The sequence below is a fragment of the Strix aluco genome, chromosome 19 (genome assembly GCF_031877795.1).
Source record: "Strix aluco isolate bStrAlu1 chromosome 19, bStrAlu1.hap1, whole genome shotgun sequence".
NCBI classification, from domain to species: Eukaryota; Metazoa; Chordata; class Aves; order Strigiformes; family Strigidae; genus Strix; species Strix aluco.
In genome coordinates, this window is record NC_133949.1 from 10,680,469 (window position 1) to 10,705,490 (window position 25,022).

Here is a 25,022-nt window from a genome sequence, read left to right on the forward strand (position 1 = left end):
GATCAGTTTCCACAGGCACAGTCTGGGGTCTCTTCTGGGTTCTCTGGTGTTTGTTTTTTTTTTAAGGGAAAGGATTTGCATGAACAGCCCAAAGTTAGAGCATTAAAGCTCATTGATGTAAAGAAGGGGAAGGCAGCAGCAGCGACAGGAACTCGCCTTGTCTGCCAAAGCAGCGCATGGTGCGGGCGGCAGACTGGAGAATGCAAAAGGAAAGGGAAAACGATGAGCAAATAAATGCTCAAGTGACACGTTTCCCAAGGGAGGCGTTTAGAGCTTGCAGCCGAGCTGTGGGGAGCTATCGGCAGCATCTAACCACATCGGCAACAGGCAGCCTGTCTGCCTGCACCCCAGAGAGGGGAATTGATGCACATCCAAAGGTTGAGCTCGTGATTAGTGAACAGCACCAGTTCACAGCTGATCCTCCTCGCTGGGAAGGGGTACAGTGGCCAGGGCAGTCCAGGCAGAGCTGTGGAGCACAGAGGGGTTTAGGCTTATAGAATCACAGAATCATTTAGGTTGGAAAAGACCTTTAAGGCCATTAAATCCAACCTTTAATCTATCACTGCCAAGTCCACCACTAAACCATGTCCCTAAGTGCCACAACTGCACGTCTTTTAAATACCTCCAGGGATGGTGACTCCACCGCTTCCCTGGGCAGCCTGTTCCAGTGCTTGACAACCCTTTTGGTGAAGACATTTTTCCTAATATCCAGTCTAAACCTCCCCTGGTGCAATTTGAGGCCATTTCCTCTTGTCCTATCACTTGTTACTCAGGAGAAGAGACCACCACCCACCTCAATAGAACCTCCTTTTGAATAGTTTTAGAGAGTGATAAGGTCTCCCCTCAGCCTCCTCTTCTCCAGACTAAACCCCCCCAGTTCCCTCAGCTGCTCCTCATAAGACTTGAGCTCCAGACCCTGCACCAGCTTCGTTGCCCTTCTCTGGACACACTCCAGCACCTCAATGTCCCTCTTGTAGTGAGGGGCCCAAAACTGAACAGAGTATTCAAGGTGCGGCCTCACCAGGGCCGAGTACTGCCTTAGTCCTGCTGGCCACACTATTTCTGATATGAGCCAGGATGCTGTTGGCCTTCTTGGCCACCTTGGCACACCGCTAGCTCATATTCAGCCAGCTGTTGACCAACACCCCCAGGTCCTTTACCACTGGGCAGCTTTCCAGCCACCTCTTCCCCAAGCCTGTAGCGTTGCATGGGGTTGTTGTGACCCAAGTGCAGGACCCGGCACTGAGCCTTGTTGAGTTTCATCCCATTGGCCTCGGCCCATCAATCCAGCCTGTCCAAAATGGGAGCACATGGACCACTGCCCAGCATTGCCTCAAAGTGGCCATGGTGCTTACCACCACCTCCGGGGTTGAGCGCTTTACCCCAGAGACCTCTCTGGCAAAACTTTGGTGTCTGGGAGTGATTCTAATTAAATCCTAAATTTCTCCAACTTATCTCCAGCCTGAGCCAGACTATCTCCGGCAAGTCATGGTTATACCTGCGTCTGCTTGACTGGAGAGATGTATTCTTTGAGGTTGTGGGAGTGCTGATTTGGAGAAGAGGGGATTCATGCCAGCCCTCAGAGCAACATTCAAAATGCATGAAGACATGCTCTATGAAGGGATTGGGGAAAAAACACACGAGAGTGAACGGGGGCCTTGGTAGAGATGAACCATGCACAGGGGGAGTTAGTTATTGAGGCTAAGCGTCAGAGCATGCCATAAAAATTTAGTTTATTCTCAGAGCTGTGGCTGTGAAGGAAGGATGGGTGTGGGCAGGGAAGGCAGGAGGAACATCAGAAACCTATAGTCCATGTCAAGCGACACCTCCTATTTAGCTGTGTATCATGTCTCCCTTCTGGTTTTTAAACAGTAGCCTTTATTGCTAGGAGTTAGAGCGCTTGATTGACAAGGCTTGTAATACACCATGGAGTTGCCTTTATTTTTCCTCCACGTTAAAGGAAAAGATACTAAAAATACAATTATGGTTTTGAGCCAGGCATAGTCTGTTCTAATATAATTCATCTCAAAGACTATCCATTGTGCCTGCTGCACCCAAATCATTTATAAAACATTAGCATCTCCTGTGCTGACATTTCACTCCTATATTACAGGAGTTACACACAGACTTAAAAAAAATTAATAAAGTGCTTCTCTTCTTCATTCTCCCACTGAGAGCTTTGATTTCCAGAGTATGAAACGAAATAACCAACATAACAACATTCTCCACTTCTAAGGGACAGTGCCAGACTCATTCAGTTGCTATTGGTTATAGAGAGTAGGACATGAGGGAGCTATTTCAGATCACGGATTATTTGTTCTGGCTGCATTGGACATCCCTTTAGTGGAGCTTTAGAGCCCTGTAGACAGAAAAGTTTGGGTAGGAGCTGGAAGGGAGAGGGCTTGATGAAGTAATCTCTTCCCTTCTCCTCCCAGAGTTACTCCTGCTATTCCCCAAGAAGGATATTTAAAAGTGAAACATCTAAGCCCCTGCCCCTTCTTGCGTGTGAGATGGACAGAAGACACCATGCCCTCCCAGCTGCCCACTCCCAGAACCCAACCACTCTTAAAAATAAGTGCATCGGGGAAATTTCTTTATTTTTTTTTGCTTGGGAGTTTTCCTTTTCATTTCCAGGTGCCTCCAGGGGATTTGCCACTGCATAAATACCCTCTCCCCACCCCCAAAGTGGTTAGGAGAGCGGATTTCCCCAGCTGGCCCGTTCTTCCTGAAACTAGTGGTGTGTCTGATGGAAAACATGAGCTGTTTCCTTTGGGTTTTCCAGCCCCACACGTGAGCTAAGGGCTAGAAACATGCCACCACTGGGATATCGTTACGAAATGAACAGCAGCCTTTTCTTGTCCAAGATCACTTTTATTTCCCTTGTTTCATTAACTTCAGTGTCTGTTTGGTCTCACATATCCACGCTGACAGGGAATTCACACCGACTGCAGAATGTGGGCAGCACCTCCCCGAGCCCGTGGGCTGCCATCGGTGATGCCGCCAGCTCTGCCGTGCCCCCGACCCCGTGCATCCCTCCACGGCGGGGTTTAATTCGGGACGAGGAGAACAGGCAGATCTGCTCCCACTCCTCCACCTAGCCACAACCCCCTTCGTACAGCTGTCTTGGACCATTTATTTTTCTCTCCTATGGCGGACCAGAAACCCTGGGCACTGCACTTTCTTGCCAGTCCTCTACGAGCTGTAGTTTCCCCCTTCTCTGACTCTTCCTGTGACACAACCTGTTCCTTTTAAGAAACAAAACCTCTCCTGACGCTGTCAGGACTATCTGCAGCCTGGGAACTGCTCCTTGCTGCCCCAGTGAAAACCTTAGTCCAGCTATAAAGGTCCTCACACCACCGACACAGCTGGGAAGCCCCTCTCTGCCTCCAGCCCCCAAAAAGCCCCTTTCCTCCCCGGGGCCTCGCAGCGCTCTCCGGAGACAGAGCTCTATGGCTCTATTTATTTGGACGAATTAATCTCTCTCTCCCCTCGCTTACAGATTAGGATGTAAGGGTGAGTTTTAGCTCTCTGGGTATGGACTTTGCTGCATCACATACAACCACCCCCCCACCCCTCCCAAAGTTTAGTGCTCTGAATTGCTGAGAACATTGGTCCACTGTGGTTCCCCCGTGTGTACTGAGCCCGCCCGATGGCTTTCAGCATCTGTAGGCACTGCTGCCGGTTTGTTTTCTCGAGAAAAAAATCATATACTGGTCTGCTATAAATTCAACAATACAATCCTTAGTTCTGAAGATATAGTTTCCATATAGTTTATAAACATTATAAGACATACATATGGATAATTGAGGGGAAGGGGGGAGCCTGTGCATTTGTTGGGGTTGGTTTTTTTTCAGATGTGTGAACATGGTTACAAAAAAATGCACCTCCTGCAGGTACCTCATTTCTTTAAGTGTTGGGTTTGTTGTTTTTTTCATTTAATTCCACCTCTAATCAGTCTTTCCTTTGGTTGTTGGCTACTCCAAGCCCAGCAGGCAAGCCCTGTTCTGCTGTAATGCCTGAGATATTCAGGGGTTTGAGATTGTCTTCTAAGAGATTCCCAGCCAACTTTGGCCTCTGGGTTTGGAGCCAAAAGGGCTAAAACATGGGAGAACCAATGATGTCCTTATTACATCAGTATCAGTGTCCTTGCACTCACTTTCAGAGAAACAGTGTAGGCTTAATCGGTGATCGTTTTTACAGCAATTATGTTCCTTTCGGTAATTGGAGGGGTCATTCAGAGCGCTCTCAAATGAACAGGATTTCACAAGAGCATGGATACAGTCCATTGTCCGCTTGTTGTCACCGAGAAATTGGCTACCATCCCTGTTATCTGGGTTTTTGTAAGGTTGGCTTTTTTTGTTGTAGGTGCTCGGTTAGGCTGTTTGTGACAAGGTGTGATAATGCCTTTTAATCCGCTCCCGCTGCGTTCGGCACAGTCTGTGTTGGCAGCCCGGCCGGGCACGGAGAGACCGTCAGAAGCCGAGACAACGTTCTTCCCTTCGCCAGGCCAACGCTAGCCACGTACAAAAAAAGAAGAAGAAAAGAAACTCTGGTCCTTTGTAGATTGGTGGCAGTACAGATTCGCTCCGTCCGCAGCCGGGGGCTCAGCGTATGACGGCCGCTAACACCATCATGAAAACCAGGAGCGAAGCCCTGAGCCCCGAGCAGCCGGCTGCCTGCTGGACCCCGCTGGGGGGGCGGATGGGTGTCCGCCGAGTACACTTACCCTTGCGTTTGGGGGAGAGCGTTGGCATCACCCCGAAACTGAATTTGTGCTGATAATCAGGCACATAGTCTGGAATCTCCTGCCCGTTTTTCCGCGGCCCCAAGGATACCGGTTTAGAGGTTCGGTTACGGGTTTTGTGGCTGGTGCAGTTCTTGCCGGGTTTGCGATAGCCCGGCCGGGAGCCGGGGGGGGCGGCGGGCTGGCTGCTGTGCAAACTGTTCTCGGCCCCTCTCTCCTTCCCCTTCTCCTTGGAGGAGTGGTGAGGGTGGTGGGTTTTGGAGGCTCCTCTGTCCGCTGTAGAGAAAGTATGTGTTTTAATCTGATGGAGCGACTCGGACCCTGAACAGTTCCTAAAGTCTTCTGCTCTTAGCACCTTGAGGTCCTTGCCGTGCATCTGCTCAGGGGACTCGCAGATGACGCTGGAGCTGGAGCCTCTGAACCTGTGCAGCCATTCCCAGAGCGAACGGGCTTTGCAATCGCAGCTCCACGGGTTCCCGTTCAGCCTGAGAAACTCCAGGGCTCCCAGGTGGGCCAGGCAGTCCCCCTGCAGCTCCGAGAGGCTGTTATTGAACAGGAAAAGGGTGGTCAATCTTCGGAGGTCATGAAAAGCCCGCCTGTGAATCCACTGCAGCTGATTTTGATGGATGAGCAGCCGATCCAGGTTTATTAGTCCCCTGAATGTGTTCTGATGGAGGCTCCAGAGCTTGTTTCCATGGAGAAAAAGATGGCTGAGGTTAACCAAGTCAACAAAAATATCATCCTGAAGGAACTCGATGTGGTTGTCTTGCAGGTAAAGGTATTGCAGGTTGTGGAGGCCACCAAATATCCCGCTGGGGAGGGAGCTCAGCCCACACTTGTACAGATACAAGGCGTGGAGTTTCACCAGCCCTTGGAAAGTGTCTGCAGCTAAAGCCCTTAGGTAGCGGTTGTCTCCCAGGTCCAGCTCTTCCAGATTGACAAACCCGTCGAAGGTGTTGGGGTCAATGAAGGTGATGTTGTTGGAGTAGATCCAGAGGGTGACCATGGAGGGACTGAAGTGGCCCCGCAGCAGCAAGGTGATCTGGTTGTTCTGGAGGAAGATCCTCTCGCTGTCCTCGGGGATGCCCTCAGGGATGGTGACGAAGTTGTGAGCCTGGCAGCTGACAGTCATCGGGGATGGGTAGCACACGCAGTCGGTGGGGCAGCCCAGGGCGCCAGGCACCTTCAGCCCCAGCAGCACCAGCAGCAGCTCTGCAAACCCCCCTGTGCAGAGAGAGGGGAGAGCAGCGTCAGCGAGGACTCGGGCACCCCTCCGCCCACCCATCACTGCCATGGGGACTATTCCGGCTGAAAAACGCCCCCAATTAACTCAGCCCTCCTCTCTGCTCATGAATTACCCACGCGGCTGTGATGAGTAGGCTCATCATCCACGGTACTTTCAACGTGATGTATGGAGTAGTCCCTGCCTCCTCGCCCTGCCCGCAACAGGCAGGCGGCTGTGCTCCCAGCCTGAAATGGGCAGGAGAAACTTCCTTGGTGAGAATTCATGCTGGCACTGCAGGCAGCAAAGCCCCTTGCCTGGAAGCAGGCAGCGCAGTCGGAGGAAATGCCACTGTGCAAAGGTGTGAGAGCAAACAGAGGAGATGCAAACCCTCGTAGGTGTCCACCCCTCCTGTAATGCATCTCTTAAATCACCCGCGCTTATCAGAGAGGAAAAAGTACAGAGCTTTAGTAATTCCCAGCAAATCACCTAAAATTACACACATGTGCAGTGCATCTGCACAGCACACCCAGCTCTCCCAAAGGTGCAGACCCATCCCTGCCATCTCTTTTTACTACAGTTGTCAGACACCGCCATCCACCCTGAAAACCAAGTGATTTACAGGAAAATATGTTGTCAGCAGTTGGTGGAAAAGGCTGAACTGAAAACTCCGTTTGGAAGTGGGATGCTCAGACATATTTTTAAATGGATGTCCTGTGGCAACACATATTGCATCCTCTAATGCTACAGTATGTGCCTGTGACCGGGGCTTTCTCGCTGCAGAGAAGAAGCGGTGAGCAAGGCAATAATCATCCCCTCCCTCTGCTCAGCTCTTAGAGTGCTGGTTTCACCGCCCCGTTCCCGTCTCGCTCCCACTCCTCACACCAGGCTTGCTTTCAGGCTATTCCTTCTGCACCGAGTGGCTTTTCAGACTCATTGCACCAGACTTGTCATTTCTCATTCAGATTTTCCTCCTAGATTTGGCTTTTTCCTCTTACATGCAAAATTTGCTCATGTCTAATGAATTCTGCCTCCGGACTTTACAGGGGAAAGGAGTAACATCGGAGCAGCACACAGCTGCCGGTGCCATCCTGCCCACGAGTCCTCGCCTTGCACTCAGCTTGTAATAATCTGAAAAACGAGAGTGGAAGTGGAGTTCATCTCTAATTACTCCACGTCGTTATCACCAGCTAGTCCATGAGCCTGGACCCTTTGGGCTTTTACAGTCCCTCTTTTCAGTGCCTACAGCTGAATACAAGTGGGAGGCAAAAAAAAAAATCACTGTTTTCTTATTAATTGTGTTTGAAATATAACTCCATGGTTACCATTGCCTTTTGCCTGGTATGGAGATCTATTACCGTTTAGTTAACAGCAGGTGACCCGTCCATCTGGATCCATCCTTTCAAGGCAAAGTTGTCACATTTTTAGATAAACTGGGTTACTCAGTCTCTCCATAAATCACCAGTAAGAGGCAGTCATCTCTGACTGGGCTGTTAATAGAAAAAAAATAGCATTGCTAGCCAAAGCATTGGACCAAGCCTTGGCTGCGATGAGAAGAGGGGGACTTCTTCCAGGCACTGCCCTTCAGAAATTAAGCATTGGCTACCAGGAGGAATGTCTCATTCCTGCGCCGCTGCCAGAAAGGGGCTGTAAGTCAGGAACGTTTAATTCGCAACAACTCCTACGGCTGTGTAGGAAAAGGAACGTTCTCCAAGTCACCGCCGTACCATTTTGGCTTTGCTGTCGTGCCTTTGCGATGAGAGAGGGGTTGTGCTGGTGGGAGCATCGTGCTGGTGCTGACTACGGAGCGCTTCCTGCCAACACGGGAGCCCTTGCTGCAACTTGCCGTGCAAGCACAGCCTGGGAAACAGCAGTATCCTGAGGATATTGTGATTATCTGAGTGCCAGATAACGATGGTAAAGATAAAGCTACGGTTGCAGATACGTTCTGCTGGGTTTTTTACCCGCGGATGTGCTTTGTCAAGGTGGGACGGCTTCATGGTCCCTGTCGTACCTTGGTGACACTGAAGTACGAAGCCTTCTGTAGGTCTTATGTTTATTAGTAAAATCCTGCCAGGCACCAGCGCTGTGACGATCTCCCACATGCAGAGTCTGTTATTGCAAATACCAAATCACAAGGGTCTGAATCAATAAACCATCTCCCAGCTATAAGCAGCAGGTTGGAAGATTACATATTGCTTCCAAACAACAGTTTTATGCGCTCTTCCGTGACATGACAGTTGCCAGGCTAACGGGATTACTGACGGGAGGTGGAGCTGGGCAGGGATCTGGGAGCATACATGATTTCACTTATAGGGATGGTGATGACAGGCGGCTGTTAGCAATGCACGGCAATGGACGAAGGCAGCCTGGGTCCGCCTGGAACCCGGCCAAGGTAGAAGCTCCTGCGGAAAGGGAGCATGGTGTTTAACAGCTCCCTGCCTGCAGGGATAACTCCAGAGGTAAAGGTCAGAGGGAACTGAGTCCATCTCTTTAATTAACAGGCATTTGTGAGTTAATGGCTGGAGTTCTATGAAGAGGGAGATGTGACTCCCATGGTCGTGGATGGCAGTGGGGATAGCCTGGGGTGTTACTCCTTCTCAGCTTCCCAAGAGTACGATGGTAGGAAGAAAAGCCAGGGATGTCTTTCTACCTATGTGCTGCAACTCAAGGGTAAGGAAAAAGGGGAAGCTGAAGGACAGATGCTTAGAAAAAAAAATAATAATTAGGTGGGCAGGACTTGGAAAGAGGAAATGTATGAAATCCCCGGTGGATGTACTCAAGGCACATGATCTCATCAGAGATGCTTTCCCTCCAAGCCCATAAAACCTGCTGAGTGCCTAGTGCTGCGTGAAGCTGCTCCTGGGGTGTCCTGGGCTTGGTCACAGTTTAGACCCAGGTATGAGAGCCCCTAGAAACAAAGAGGCTGTGGTCACAGAGTCATGAAGCTCCTGAGGCTGCTAAGACCAGCGTCATGATGGCCAGCAGCCCAGCCCCACCGGGATGAGACAGCCAGGAGCGTTTGGGTCTCGGTGGGCTTCCCAGGCTGGAAAGTGCCGGTGGGAGCTTCCCGCAAGGTCCCAGCCTAGCTCCCTGAGAGTTAGACCCTGCCTAACTTGTTGAACTCCTTATTCCCGATGCAGCCCTTTCAACTTCATCTTGTAAAGGTTTCGAGGCAGATGGAGGGTCACCGGCACATGTGTCAGAGCTCACCAGGGAGGGAGAGCTTCAAAAGCAGCACGGAAAAATCCTACAGGAACCTGCCGGTGAAGTGAATAAAAACAAAGTCCTGCTGACACGGATAAAACCAGCAAGGGGGTGTTTATCTCCTGGCTTTCTCCCACTGATGTGCTGTGTCACCCCAGCTTCTGCTCGCTGTGTCCTTCTGCTGCCTCCTGCTTTGGACTGAGGTTTCAGTGATTGGAATGAATTCGTCCGACTGTCCAAACCATTTCCCATGTAGCATCTCTCTAATTGGGCATTAATTAGGCATCAGTTAATGAATGCTTGAAATAATTTATCTTTGGATGCGTCCAGTTTGCAGTCTTACTTTTAACAGCATTAGACTCATTATTAGATTAACATCATTATAAATGTTCTCCATTACCTGCTTGTTTCCATTGTCTTAGCCTTATTACTGAGAGTGAAAATCACTCCTCCCGCATGCATTATTGATGAGTAAGGACTTTCTATATGTAGCACGGGATTAATTGTTATACAGTGTAATGCATTTAGCGTGAAGCCTCAATTTGTGCAAGAGCTGAAAGCGGCCAGAAGAATGCAGACGCCCGGAGCCAGCGTGCTCGGCCAGACACAGCACAGCTCTCTCCAGCCCAGACCAGGTTCCTCCCGGGCCGGTGCCAGCACAGGAAGAAATAAATAAAAAAAAAAAAGCTGGTTTGATACCCAAGACTGGGGGGGAAGGTTCGAAGGGTTGGAGCACTTCTCTGCCACCACGGCAGGGACGCTGGCCTCAGCTCCACTCTGCGGGCAGCCTGTCCTCGCAGCACTGCTCGATCCAGAGAGCTGGGTGTACCTGCGCCGGCAGTTTTCTTGCATTTTAAGGCTTTTAATGTTTTACTGTATCTTGGAGCACGGCAGAGCCTTGGTTTATTTAGGAAGATGTAATGCTACTTATTTTCATTAGGAGTCTCAGGATTGAGGGGAAGAAAACATTTCGGACAAGAAAAGATGCTTCAGCCTCAGGGAGGATGCACCTGCAGAGCCCCCCAAAACACAGCCCCGCCATGAGCCCTCGCCACCCCTTGCCCATTCCCTCTGCGAGCTGCTTTTCTCGGGTGGACGCTTTCACCTCTCCACCCGGACAAGCTTATATGGGTCACGGCCTGTCTAATTCTCCAGCAGGATCTGGTCTCGAGGATGGAGCAGGTTGCTTCTCTTTCAAATCTCTCCTAAACCGCCATCTGCTTTGGGAGACCCGTCTTAGCTCATGTCTACATGCAACTTGACTGCCTGCTTACTGTGTCCATTACCGGTGCTGCTCAAGCTGTTAGATTTATAAGCTCTTTAGAGCAAAGCCCTCGTCTTCTGGTTGCTGATTTATGTATCTTTACTGCCATAAAACACTATGTATAGCTACTACATAATATAAATAATAATACTTAACCAGAGCGAGCTACAAGTGGGGACAAAGCATCTGGCTTCTGCTCGCAGCCGGGATTATCAAAGAGGCAGAAGCTTACTCATCACTCACCCTCTTCTGAGGCCAAGTTCACACCTGGTGTAACACCACCACCTCGCTGCCAATGAGCTCCAGAGACAGATTTTCCTGCCCCGCTCACACCCTGGATCTATCAGAGGATGCTTTCTAAATCCAACCCAGTGAACTGGGGCACAAAGACACAACTACCACCCTCGGGGGAAAATATACTTTGACACTTGGGAACTAACTCAGAATGGGATGTTCGCACTGCCATAGAGAGAAACTGTTGTTTAGGGAGAAAAAGAAGCCTCAAATGTTCACAATTTCATCTGCCAAGTGAAGGACGATGAAAGGCAAGGCCAGAGCAGCGATGGCAACTGGGCGTGAGCCAAGAGTGAATCTTCAGATCTAGGATGGTTCGACAAAGTGGTGTCAGACCTGTGCTTAGTAGCTGCATTTTTTTTTGGTCATTTTTTTCTCTTTTTTTGCAACACACAGAGGATAAAATAAACAAGCCCATCCTGACCATCACAAAGACTAAATTCCCCAGCGAGCAGCAGCTTGCTTTCAGCCACCCTGCAAAGCCCTTTAGGTGCTGCCCCGCGGTCCTGCAGCGCTCGGCAGCAGGCGCATCCTCGGTGAGTTTGCTCCCCATGACATCAGCTGCCAGCTCCCAGCGCCAGGATGTGGCACGGGGCTTTGCTTTCTGCACGAGCTGCCTTTCAGCTGGAGAGTGGCAACCGCTCATCCTCCTTCATAATTTTTTTTTTTTTTTTGGCGAACGGCGTCATAAATAACTGACAGATCCCAGCTGTTTGGAGTTATGGTTTCTGATGGAGTGACAGCTGCTCCCAATCCCCCAGTCATCACCCCGGCAGTTCTGGAACATTTCAGCAACATAAAAATCATTGGAGATAATTTCGGTTTTGCATAATTTGGTTAGGCAAGCTGTGATTTAATGGCAATTATGACCTCCGAGGCAGAAGATGAGCTTGGAGGCTACTGGCTTCACACGACTTTAGCTCGGGGTGCAGTGTCAGGGATGTTCCAGGGAGAAGGTACTACAAGAAAAAACCCTTCTCCAGCGGCTAGAAATTGTCTTCCTTCACTGGCAAGCAGAAAGACTGTTCCCAGAGGAAGAAGCATACAAGGAAATTTGGAAGGAATATTGTTAAGGAAAGCTTTGGGAAGAAGCTGGTGCCAAAAGACGCCTCAGGAGGTACCTTTCAAAGAAAAACCAGGGAAAGGCTTTAGACTGGGGAGTGCTGTAGCCCCTACAAACCCTTCTGTGTCACCGGTACCTCACGTAGTGACTGGTATAAACCTCCTCTTGGTCACCCTGAGCCCACTTTGGTAGCTCCGACATTAAAAAGCAAGTCCTCCTCGGGTGACCAGGATGGGAGAGCCAGCTAGCACGGGGAATGGGCCATGCCCTTTGCAGGCAGCTGCCTGCTTTGCAGGCACTGCCCATTGGTCTCCCCTCTTAGGGGGTTTCTCTTGCTCTGGGCTGTGTTGCCTCCTCTCCTGGTGCTCCTCAGCCATCCCAGAGCCCCCTGGTTTGCATTTCTCCAGCGGTGACCGACCGGAGCAAACCCTTGGTCAGCCAGGCTGAGCCAGGCAGGCGGTTGAGGATGGAGAACAGTGCTCAGGAGCTCTGAGGACATCATGGTGCTTCAAGAGGAGCAAAATGTTGCTTAACAGCAGAACTGGCCTTTGTCTGGAGCTGAGAAGATCCAATTTCCCCCCTCCATCACTGCTGTCAACCAGCTTGGAGTTTGCTGTGAGCTAAAGCTCAGGGCAGAGACCTGAGGTCAGCAGCACCCCAAAATCAAGTTCCTTTAGGACATCACAGATTCATTTTACATTTGCTGACCCAGTATCTGGAGCTATTCACCTTCCTCCACCAAAGTCGAGGCCAAGGTCACCTGGAAGTTTCTGGATGGTGGTCATTAACTCCTATTGCAGTTTGAAACCAGACCATAAATTTCATAGTGTAATAATGTAAAAATCAATAACTCTGTTTGAAACAATAGCTTTGTCTTCCATTTCAGCCAGCTCTGGTATCTCCCCACGGACCACGTCCCTCTGAATCACACAAATAAAGAGAGAGGAGCAATGGGTGGCGGGGCGGCTGCTCTCCTGCCAGGTGCCCGGCCCCTCCGTCACTACGGATTCAATTACTTAATTTATTCCTCTCTTGCTGTTAAACTCGAGGATGATTTAAAAGGAGGGGGGGGAAAAAAAAAAAGAGAGCCTTTTATGCTCAGTCTCTCTGACATCCCGTCCGACACAGCATCCCTGAAGCTTTCCATGTGAGGGATGCCCGAGCCCCCCCTGCCCTTCGCCATGGGCAGCACAGCCAAAACCCAAAACACTCCTGGAAAGGTGCAGCACCAACTCACATGAGCAGGCAAAAAAATTCAAAGTCCGCTCTTTACCAGCTCTGGTTTTCTGGGCGAAGGAGGTCTGGCTTCCTTTGCTTGCTTATTTTTCGTTGTTTGCTGTAGCACTGACTCGAAATATACATCGAGAGGCAGGATTGTCTTTCACATGTTGGTGGATGTGTGATCCTCAAAAACAAATTAGCACCGATTCACTTCTATATAGAGTGCAGCCATCAGGGAATCACTCCTGAATTCACAGCGAAGGAAAGTAATAATGCTTCCAGCACGCTAATCCTCTCCGAGAGCAGCCCCTGAACTCTCTCCTGGTGCTGGAGGCACCACTGGAAATTACAATTGTACTGAAAAAATAATAAATAAATACAGAAATTGGCAGGGTTTGTGCTGGTCCGGAGGATTTGTACCCTAATGTGGAACTCCCTGTTTAATTAGCACTCCTCTCTGTGTCTGCATCTCCTCCTCCTGCTGCTTGAGCTAAAGAAAAAGGGGAAAAAAAAAAAGGAGGCCAACAGTGGAAGTGGCTGTGGGATTGGAAACTCAGCTATAGAAACTTGTTCAATTTAAATGCTTGTTTCAGGACTAACATATGCAGAAACAGAGGGAATGTAGAGCATGTTTTCCCCGTGTAATCTGCTGCGCTTAACCCCAGTTTGCAGTACGCCTTCCACTGCAGCAATGCCCTTGGAGTACAGCTGCAGTCAGATGCTACCGGTCCTATGGCTGCAGGCACGGGGCACAAACCCAGTAGCTCTGGGTTAGGCTGCAGAGCCTAAAATCCAGTGTTTGGGAGAAGATTATCTAAATCAGAGGCTGGGCTGCTGCTTGCTTGGGGTTGGAAGAGAGTAGAATAGAATAGAATAGAATAGAATAGAATAGAATAGAATAGAATAGAATAGAATAGAATAGAATAGAATAGAATAGAATAGAATAGAATAGAATAGAATAGTTCAGTTGGAAGAGACCTACAACGATCATCTAGTCCAACTGCCTGACCACTTCAGGGCTGACCAAAAGTTAAAGCTTGTTATTAAGGGCATTGTCCAAATGCCTCTTAAATACTGACAGGCTTGGGGCATCGACCACCTCTCTAGGAAGCCTCTTCCCGTGTTTGACCACCCTCTCAGTGGTCAAACAAAGTGCTTCTGAATGTCCAGTCTAAACTGGTGCAGCTTTGAACCATTCCCACACATCATACCACTGGATACCAGAGAGAAGAGATGATCTTCTTTTCCTGACTCTCCTTTCCCTGCTGTCAGAGGGTTTATTGTGCCCCTGTGTCTCATCCCATTGCGCATGATGGACCGGCATCTCAAAAGCCACTGGGACTTTCCTGGAGCAGAGGCATGCTGCAGGGAAATGCACATCTCTGTTTACACATGGATGAGTCGAGTCCTTGGATTCTGCTGCAGCTGGAGGTGTCGATGGACACCAGGTTGTTCCCACTCCTCCGAGAGACGATGGCGTGGCCCAGGGGACACCCCAAGCATGGCGCCCATAGATACTGCAGGATTTCAGGCATGGCCAGGGGCTTCACCGGCTCCTGGTGCTGCCGGCCTGACCCCCAGCAAGCACCAGGCATCCTCTGCTGGTCCCTGGCACAGGACGGGGATCTGGTGAGATGTGCCAGCAGCCTGCAGTGAAGCTGGGCCAGGAACTGGCAAAGGACAGAGACATCTTGAGGTCCTTGAGAAGGGACTAATAATTCCAATTGCCCCGGAGGAGAGAGAAATACAGGAGGATGACTTGAGCTTAGTGGATTGTCTCAGGGGATCATCAGATACTTCCACTCCCTTTTTGTCCTGAGGTGACAAGTTTTCTTTCCCATTCACAGAAATGCAAAGTAGTTCATTCACAGAAGTAATAAGAACGGTGTCCTTTGTAAAACAGCCGGCTAGCAAACCCTCCGAGGTGCTTTACAGCAAAACAATTGCAGATGAAATGACAAAACCCACCCCAGATGAGTGCCAGCCAGATCAGTATCAAATGCTGAACAAGCTCCTGTGTAGCGAAAGCAGATTCACCAGATCATTTCCCTGCCAGTGGCTGGTTACGACCTACGGAGGGTTTCTTTAGGATCAGAAATACAGCCAGAACAGAGCAAATGTGAGATGGAAGAGCAAAGTGACATCTGCCCAGGCTCTCAGTGCACGCTCGGCTGCCACACCATCCAGCCCATATCCAAGGGAGATGCAAAAACCAGAGGCTGCAGAAAACTGGAGTCTGTAGAAAACCAGGGATGTGCTGGATGGACCTTTACCTGGATGGAGCAGGGAGCGAATGATGGCTTGAAACAGGGAGGTGAAGGGCCCTTCTGCAGTGTTTTTATGCTAGCATAGCTAATAGGGAGAGCATTAGCTCTATAAACGTGTAATCCTGCTGAGGTCCTGACCCCAGCAGTGTCCTGTGCCACAGAGATCCACAAGCCAATTACGTACCATGCCGTGTAGGCTCCCTTTCATCCCTTTTCAGTCTTTCTGCATTTCAGATTTACTGGATGTCCTTGCGTTTGGTGGAGAAGAGGGCAAATTGGAGCCTGTCATGTATCTTCTTCCCCATTCAGCAGCATATCATTCTGCCTGCAGCAGGGGGGAAGGAGACTGATGGGCGGGCATCAAAGCCGCCAGCTCTTGTCGCATTTTCTTCCCTCCCCCCCCAAAAAAAGGTGATGGCGTCATTTGGAGTTCAGCCCGCAGCCTCAGGTCTCTCTCCTGCACCCAAAATGGGTAGCACCACCTTTCCCCAGGTCCTTGGTCTCCTCTTAGGGTGGGTGTGTGATGCCATGAGCCCTCCCAGTGAACCTCCCTGCGGGTCAGCAGCCAAGCGAGCACCACGGACACTGGCAAAACCCCATCCCCACCAGAGACGTGTGCCGGCACGCTGGGTCGTGAGCGTGGCTGCCTTTCAGAGACCTCTCCTGTGCTTTGCACTGAACTTTTTACCGGCTTGTGAAAAGCACAGCGATAAAAGCAGAGCAGTGTGAATAGCTGCACTCTGCCGCTCCTCTGCCCATCATCCAGGGCCAACCCGCGCCTCGCACGGGGCCGTTAGGAGGTTTAATGAGCCGGTGGGGAGATGCCGCATGCCCAGTTAGATGTCGGGTGTCATTACGCTCCCACACGGCTCTCGGGGTGCGGGGGGGTGTGGAGGAGCTGAGGACTGGGGAGGGGAGTCACCGCTCGCTGAGCACCAATGCTTTGCCAAGCCCCTGAAATTTGTACGGTTGGATGGCGGGTGGCTGGAGCGGTGGGGAGCTGGGAATTAGTCTGCAAGTAATGAACGTGATCGGGACATGGCACTTTGCTAATATCCTGCTTTGTCTGGCTCTGATGCCAGCATTTCATCCCAAAATATCCCCCCGCGCATCCCCTGGGAGTGGACTTTGTGGAGATGCAGCACATCCCCCAGCGCCACACAAGTGCCTGCATTAAAAGCTTAATAAAAATAGCTTGTTAACGGGATGCGTTGCCATCACCGGTGGCTTGCGAGCTCACTGCTGATCTCTGTGCCTCGAATGCAGCGAGGCCAAGTAATTACGGGATGGGGGCTGCAAGGTCTCAACAGTCTAATTTCTATTAATTATAGCCCGCATGCAATCCGGTCGCAGTGGAAAGGGGAGACGGGGAGATGGTAAATCGTTGCAGGGGCTGGGAAGGGGCTGAAAGATGGTGGTGCCGACCCGGCAGCAGCCGAAATGGCTGGGCCAGCCTCAGTGGGGAGGTATTTATGGCAAGAAGCAACAGGCCAGGCTGTATGGAGTGATGGGGATGTTTTACCCTCAGTCTCCTCCCATTGTGTTGCTTAAATGCACATTTTGCAAAGTTGAAACAAATCGCAAACAGCAGAAATCGTGGTTTTTAAGGGGGGAAAAAAAAAAAAAAGGAAGATCTTGGCAGAAGGATAAAGGAAGGCAACTGAAATGCTCATTAAAACTGAGGGGCTCCATTTCCCTGTCCAAGTGGCCACATCTTCTCCGGAGGCTCCCAGATGCTTTGAAATGCCTTGTCAGACAATGCCTTTCATCCTACCTGATGCTGGCTAAATTCATGGACCCAGAAATTTTTGCTGGAAATGGGAAAGAGGGAGCAACTCCATTCTGACTTTTCACTTCCCATCTGATCGCTGTTGATACAATTTATTCCTATGACAGCATCTGCTGCTTTCATGGGTTTTTTATTCTGAAGTACAACTCATCTTTGTTAGTCCCATTTTCAGGCCTTTCATCATTTGAGTCACAACATAAAAGGCATTTAAACACTCCTGCTTGGAAACCAGGCTGGGGGAGAGGGTGGGAGCGAGAAGACCATGTGTCCCCAGCCCCAACCCTCCTCCAGCACAGGATGGGGTGTCCCGGTGTGTCGCAGCCCCACCACACTTTCCCCATGCCCCCTGCCAAGGACAGCAGCAATGGGAGCGACGTGTTTCCATTTTAGAGTGATGCTGTGAAATTCAGATGTGGTTCTTAGGGGCGGCTTCACGCACAGCCCTGCGTCCTGCCTCTCTGCCAGAGCAGTATCTCTCCTAGCCACTACCAAACCCCAAATGCTCCGTGACCTCCTCATCAGCCAAACCTCTTTTCAGACAACTAATTGCTTTTTGCTGCTGCAGCTCCAGCCCAGGCTATGGTACATGGCTCCCTATGCCCCCATGCTGGGGGGCATCGGCCACCCCTCGCAGCCACCCACACCCCCTCTGAGCTCACTGGGGCTTCTCATCCCCACCGGTGCCAGCAGATCCCGCTCTGCCCTGGTATCTGCCGAGCTACTGGAGGCATCGGGGAGTTCGCAGCTACCCACAGAGACCTACTGGAGTCTAATAATAGCGCCGTAGTGTCGCACCAGTGGAGAGCTGGAACAGCTACGTCTGGCAGGGAGAGGCTACCGCTGGCTTCCTCTGCCTGCCTGGGCTCCTGCCTGCTCAGCTGGAAGAGAAACACCTTTCCCAGGAAGCTCAGCCCTGCCCAGCTCCTCTCCAGCCTGGCACCCAGCTCCACTTCCCCCTGCAGCCCCCGCTGTGGCTGACAGCCGACTCTCCACGCGACAAGGGTCCCCTGCCAAAAGCAGCGTGGCTCACACCGCTCCCCAAAACCCTCCTCACGCAAATGCAGGGGACACCGGGCTCCACTCCTGCGGCAGGATTTGGCCCCCATGGAGGAGCCACCGGGGTTGCAGGACGGGCAGCACCCACCCCACCACGTTCCCACCTTGGTGCTGGTGTGAGCATCCTTGGGGTGCAGTGGCCTGTCCCACTCCCACTTTGATTCCCCTGCCGTATTTTTCACTCCAGCAAGGGCCAAGCTTCTGCCGGTCTCCAAAGGGCTTTCTCTGGGGGCACTTACAAAGAAACCCCTGACAAATTTTCCCGTGCTGTTGCTCTCCCGGCGAGGGCACAGAGCAGCACCTGAACATCCTCAAGCAACATCTCCCATCCCACCCAGCATCTCTCACCCTTCCTTGGATCCCGTCCCTCATCCCCAAGCTCCCAGGAAAACAAGCGCAGCTGGAAACTGTGCTGCCACTTATTGGAATAACCTTTCAGGTTTCATTTAACGCTGCTCGCTTCCCACCCCACCTTCCCATCGTCAGCACTTTACTAATTGCAACTTTTAACTCGTTGTGCCCAGGAAGCCCGAGAGCGGCTGCTGCCATAAGGACACAGGGTCCCTCTGCTCCCTCCCCCAAACGAAGGGCCAGCCTAACGAAGGGTCACGCAGGCAAACACCGCACCGACTGCAGCCCGTACAGTCCTATTTCTGCTCCCGGCTCACCCCACGAGCTTCCCACTTTGGGAAAAGAGCAATGCATCCTGGCAGACCAAAAATCCCAGGCAAATTCCCAGCTGTTGCCTGGGAGTATAAATCAGTGCATCACTGGGCAGGGAGGAGGCAACAGATCCCGACGGCTATCCGAGCGCGCTGCCTGCCTGAGACTTATTAAATTATGGCTCTCAAGTTCAGCATCTGAGCCTGGTGCGGCGGGACCAGGGCCGGGAGGGAGGCGGGTTACAGCCCCCTAATTCAATCATGGGGCAGAGGCGATGGCGCAGGCGGAGGGGGAGAAGAGTTGTCGCTGTTGATACAGAGAGATCGAGGCTTCAGCAGCCTTCCCGGCTGGCTCTGCCCCCCGGCTGCTCACACAGCTCCCAGCTGTGTTTCCTAAAACCCCAGGAATGACCCTGTGTCTCTGTTAAGGGCTCTGGGTGCAATGAAGCCGCAGTCCCATGTCTGGTCCAGCCACGGTGCTGGGGGGGGGGTGCGGGACATCGGTGCCACCGCACAGGTTTGCACTAATCAAAGAGCACTCACAAGGAAAGGTGGGATGCTCCTGGCCCTGCCACCACACAGCTTCCAGTACAAAGAGAAAACAGGCCAAGAAACCACCGTTTCAGGAGAGCCTGAGGTGTTTTTTTTACATAAGTCCGAGAAGCAGGGAAGGCAAAAGATGAAGTGCCATTTCCCAACTGACACCATGAACCAGTGAGCGTGACTAAAACTTGGGGAGGGGACAATGCACAATGGGGACATGCATTTCTGCTCTGCCCAGGGGTTCAGGTACCATGGTGATGCGCATAGCATCGAAACTTCGACAGCTACTCAGGGAGATGAGGAGAGAGGGACACAATCAGGTGAGAAAGAGAGAGGAGGGAGCTGGGAAGGCAAATGCTTTCCCTGAAAGCATTGACAAGGTCAATGATTAAAAGTGGAGCAGAGCGAGGATTTAGCTCAGGCAAGGGAGTCAGACTGCACTGGGATGCTCGGCGGGAGGAAGACAAACGCCCGGCTCCCACACTGGCACCAAATTACCCAGCTGAGGGCTAAGTGAGATACAGAGACAAGGTCGTGGTCCCACTGGAGCAGCGAGGGCAGTGTGGGAGCTCTGGCTGGACTGGCTGCTGCCTTTGCAGCAGCAAATTCAATCGTGGTGAATAACAGAGTGGAACAAAATCCAGCAATGCAATAAAATCGCCCGGCATCTTGTTCACCTGAAGCTGAGCAAGTGCAAGCAGCTGGGGTTTGTGCAGGAGGCAGCGTGGCCTCTGTGGGTAACCTCGTGTCTGAGAAGCCCAGCACGGGGAGGGAGGGTTTTAAATGGCTTTGCGGGTGCTTTCCACAGGTGACAGGTCACCCCGCTGCTACCAAGGCTCCCAGGGAGAGGAGTGGGACCGTCGGATTTCTGAGCAAGGGAGAGATGCTGATTCCTTAAGAAATGGGGAGGCAAAATCCAATTGTGCAGCATCCGTGGTTGCCATTAACCTGTCTGTGTACTCCCACGGCCGCCCATTCCTCTCCGCCTGACAGCCGGGGCTGCCCAGCACACGCTGCCCCGGCCGCCCAGGGATTTGTTTCTGCCTGCTGCAGCGACACAGCCAGCTCTGCTGAACTGTGCCGCAGGCGTTTCTCCAGTGCTTTGCTCTTCTTCCAAAATGGAGAGCCGGCTAAATGTTCCCCGGTGAGCTGGGGAGCCATGGCATGGATTATCAGAGCAGGAGAAATGGTGGCAGCACGTGGTGGGCAGCTGCAGGAGGAGCTGCCAGAGCAAACCACAGCTCCAAACCCCAAACCTGAGGCCAGGAAAGAAAATTACATTGGCTGGTCCTCAAAGGAGGGTCCTTGGGATAGTTGGCATTCAGCTCGTAGCATCATCTCCAGCCGGCACAGCCCAGCACGCTCACGGCACATGGCAGGGCTCTGAACACTCGCTCGACGGCAGCTTTTGAGGCTGGTTTCGGAAGCACGGGTGGGTTTGTGCCAGAGGAGGTGGCTGGGTGGGTGTTAGAGGGGTCATCACTGCGGGGTGTTCGGCTGGAGCCCCCTCAGACGTGCTGGCAGCGGCTACCAGGGAGGAAAGGCAGCATCTGGACCTGCAACGCTCAGCCCCGCGCTCGCCCCGGCCTGTGAAAAGGCTGAAAGCGAGCTGATGGAGAGAGCAGGGGAGGAGAGGTGGGGAGGAGGTGCAGCCGGCCCCACCAGCCACCTCGTCTCTCTGCATCCCAGCTCCATTTGCAGATTTATTAAATCAAGAGCCAATTTCGACGTAATTTCTTTCAAGCGGCTCCACCTCACAGGTGTGCGGAATTTATTTGAGATAAAGAAAACCATTACAGAGAGACAGCAATCTTCAAAGACCACCTCGGAGACCTGAGAGAAATAAAAACACTAGCCCGTGCAAATGTGCAATTAAGTTTCAAAATACTCGTGTTTCATGAAAAGCTCCGTCCCTGCAGAGAACAGGCCTTTAAGGCAATTTTCCCAAACCCTATTCAGCATTCACTCAAAAATGCTTTTTAAAAACAACGTGTGATTTTTTTTTCCCTCTCTGCCTTGCTCCTCCTCCCCCCTGTGCTTGCTCCATCACTCCCAGGTGGGACTCAGACAGCTCCGACGGGGACACAGTTCCTCCCCGTTTGGTGGGGGATGTGGGGTGCAGGGGGGTCCTATTCATGCGGGGCACAGCTCCATCCCATCCTCCAGTCATGCCAGATCCACAAACCAGGAATTTTCAGAGCCAGGTTTGTTATTCAGGGAGAGCGTGACACCAGCGCGGCTCTGCCTGGGGACGGTTTGCCGGCTATTCCCAGCTGCTGGAGCTTCGCATGCCTTATTCATGGGTCACCCTCTGCTCAGTGATTAATTAAAAATGCATAATTAACCTGTGGAACGCACTGCCACGAGGTATCGGGGAGGCCAGGAGCTTAGCAGGATTCGGGAGAGGATTATATGTTTAAATGGATAATGAGAACATCTGCTGGTACATTAACAGGGATCAAGCAGAATTAGGGAGAAGAGCCCGGCTCGTCGCCGGCACAGGGTGCAGGAGGGCACCCCCGGGGCTGGCTCCAGGGGGGCATCACCGGTCCACAGCAGAGACACCAACACGCCCGTGCACACTTGGGGAGCGAGATTTCAGGGCTGAGCAGGTGTGCTAGGGGACGAGGCCGTGCCGCTGTGGGGCTGGTTGCCTTTGGGCTGGAGGTGGCCGCCCAGGATGGTGGCATGGTCACCGTGCTGGCAACTCCTTGCCAGAGTCCCCAGCCCAGCAGCTGCCTCTTGTTCTCAGAGGGCTGTGGGGTGCTGGGGGCTGACGCTGACCCCTGAGGACACCCTGATAGCTCTGCCACAGCATCCTTAAAACCCCGGGAGAGCATCCATCAGCTGCAGCACCTCCTGCAGATGGTGCCACGCTTGCATGCGAGGAGAAGGGCTTTGCAGCTCATCCGTGCTGCTGTCGGTGAGCTCCAATGTTACGGCACACAACCAAGAAGCCAAGGAAAGAGCAGGGGACGCAAGACCAGGCCTCGGCCAAGCTCCAGGCCAGCTCCAGGCGTGCGGCCCATGCAAGGAGCAGTTGCTGGAGGTCTCCAGCCTCCAGACAGCATGTGGCTCCCAGGGCTGGGCCTGGCACGGAGCCTTCTGCCCGTTGCAGCATCCCCCATCCACCTTGAGCTCCACGCCGGTACACAGACACCTCCCACCACCCCACCTTGCACGGGTGGCACAGACCACTTGCTTTGCTTCATTTTTTTTCCCCCAGTCACGGAAGTTTTCTTGGGAAAACCTGGCAGACAAGCCAGCAACTGCAGGGCAAACTCCAGGCCGACGGCAGGATTATTAAATCCCCATTCACAATCCCCTCTAGGTTCAAGCGGCTGCTCTTCTGCATCGTAAATCTGCCGCTCCATCGCCAGCACTAACTGATGGCTGTGCAAGGCCTGGGAACCACAACGCCTTGGGGTGCAGAAGTGCTGAATTTCAGCAATGTCCCCAAGATCTGGGGGTATCCTCAGCCCTTCACCCAGCAGCATGACCAGGGCAATGCCAAGCACCCGGCACAGCTCCAGCTTTGCAGCATCTTGGAGCAAGGAAAGGAGCATCCCCTGCCTGGGGGAGATGCTGGAGCCCAGGGGATGCTCAGGTCTCCTGGCAGGACCCGAGATGCTCCCGCTGCCCCTTTGCAGCATTTTGGTAGTGACGCCACAGACGCAGCAAGATGGGGTGACCGAAGGCATTTTGGGTATCGCAGCACCCCCCTGGCCTCGTTGCTTGTCCCCCAGGACGAGGTGGCTGCAGTACATCGTGCTCAGCCTGCCGAGCGCGGAGGGGGCCTGCCGGGCCAGGGTTAATCTCGTTGTCACACTTTCCCTCCTTCTTGCTGGCTCTGCGCGCTTTGACCCGCTGTGAAATTGTGGCCAACAGCACTGAATATTTTAAGAGCAGCAATGCAGTCATGGCCGCGCAGCGGAGCAGCAAGGCAGGCCGGGAGTTGGGCTGGGCCCTCGCCTCCCCCCCACCACCGCCAACCCATTAGCACAGTTCAGGGAAACCTAAAAAATTCAAAAGACACTGAAATATGCAGCATTTTGCTCTCCCTGGAAATGACGCGCTTCACTTCCCAGATGCTCCCGAGTAGGAGGTTGTAAATAAGCAGCTTTATGGCACGGGGGGTGTTGCTGATGGGGATGTGGGCTGCTGCAGAGCCCAGATTGACACCCCAGTCCCCACCCTGACCTTTGCTGGGGACAGGTCCATGCTCGGACTGAGGACAGACCTATGCCCACTGGCACTGGTGTCCATCCTCGCTAGTGCAGTGCGGAGGTACCAGACATTAAAGGACCTTCACCTCTCTGTCCTTGGCCTCTGCCAGCTGCTCTCTGCCCCCTTCTCCCTGGGACATCCCCTCACTGCATCCCTCCTCCCCTTGGTCGGGCGGCCGGCCGGGATGCGGGTGCCGCAGGACCTGACGCAAACGCCTGTCCTCAGCACTTCTGCTATCTGGGGCACTGTGAGCAGCAGCGGCCAGGAATTAAATAAGAAAAAAAAAAAAAAGCCCTATTTGCATAAACCTCCCAAAAAGAGGAGCTGGAGACTCAGTCTGGAAAGCCAGAGCGGCTGCGAGCATCAGACAGGGACCACCGGAGCTGCAAGCGAGTGCAATAAGTAGGAGGGGAGCCTCGCCTGGAAAAGGACACGCTTTTCCACCAGATCCCTGCACGTCCCCAAAGTGCTTCCCCGAGGCTCGACACCCTGTCCAGGAGTGACATTGGGACACTTTTGCATTCAGGTCTTAAGAGGGCAGATTAATCGCCGTGTGCTGGATCTGTCACGCGCAGGGATATATATTCTTCTCGGAATTTACAAGTAGTTCTGTCTGAGAAATAAACAACCGGAGATAAAAATTACATTGTCACCGTGCAGGTGTGATCGATGGAAGAGACAAGCCCTCGCAGCGCCGGCAAGGTGCCACCGGCACAACCCGCCCAGGGAGCACCAGCCCTCGGGGTGGCCGGGAGATGCCGAAGGGGCGCGGAGGAAGGTGGCAGGGTGCACTCCACCGACCCCAGCCTGCCATGTCCCCATCCCAAAGTCTGGGGAAGGTGGGGACAGCCACCAAGGCTATTCCCAAATGGAGAAGATGCCGAACCCTGGCGAAAACAGTGCTGGTGATGGGTGACCATGAGGAGCACCCGCAGGAAGGATGCCTGGGGCAGAGCAGGCAGCGGCAGAGGGGGCTGCACCCCAAGGTCAGCTCCTTGTAAAACCCTCTTGGGCCCCGTCTTGAGCCTTCAACCCCTCTCTCCAGCGTGTTTCCAAGGTCAGCGATGGGCAGAAGTCAGAGCCAGGCAGGCAGCCGCCGCAGTCCCCAGGGACCAAGGTGCGAGGAGAATTAATGTAGTTTACACCAGGCTCCTTTCTAGTTTGGTTTCTCCTTCATCTTTCTCTGCTTCCCGTGGCTGCATTGGCTTTGGCAGGGCTTGTCGTGGAGTACATGGCTCACCCAGGTCACTGCCACTCCCTGAGGAGGGACAGACGTTGGCTCCTTCATAGCTTAAACCTCAAATTGCACTGAAAGCAGTAAAAAAGCTCCGCACGGATCCTTTCCCCAGCGTTCAGCACCCAAGGAGCCAGGACCCAGCTCAACCTGCTGGAATGGAGATCCCAAACCCAGCTAGGGCAGCCTGGCAGCCGGTCCCACAACTGCCTTCGGTCTATTAATAAAC

General features: G+C 52.5%; 1 protein-coding gene across 1 annotated transcript in view; it reads right to left on the reverse strand.

Annotated features, from left to right (window-relative positions):
* Positions 1-2,866: 2,866 nt before the first annotated feature.
* Positions 2,867-25,022, reverse strand: part of RTN4RL1 (reticulon 4 receptor like 1) — a 30,531-nt gene continuing 8,375 nt past the window's right edge. The window contains exon 2 of the mRNA XM_074845033.1: positions 2,867-5,968. Coding sequence (XP_074701134.1) covers positions 4,605-5,968 — 1,364 coding nt within the window. The 3' untranslated portion in view covers positions 2,867-4,604. The remainder of the gene's footprint in view (positions 5,969-25,022) is intronic.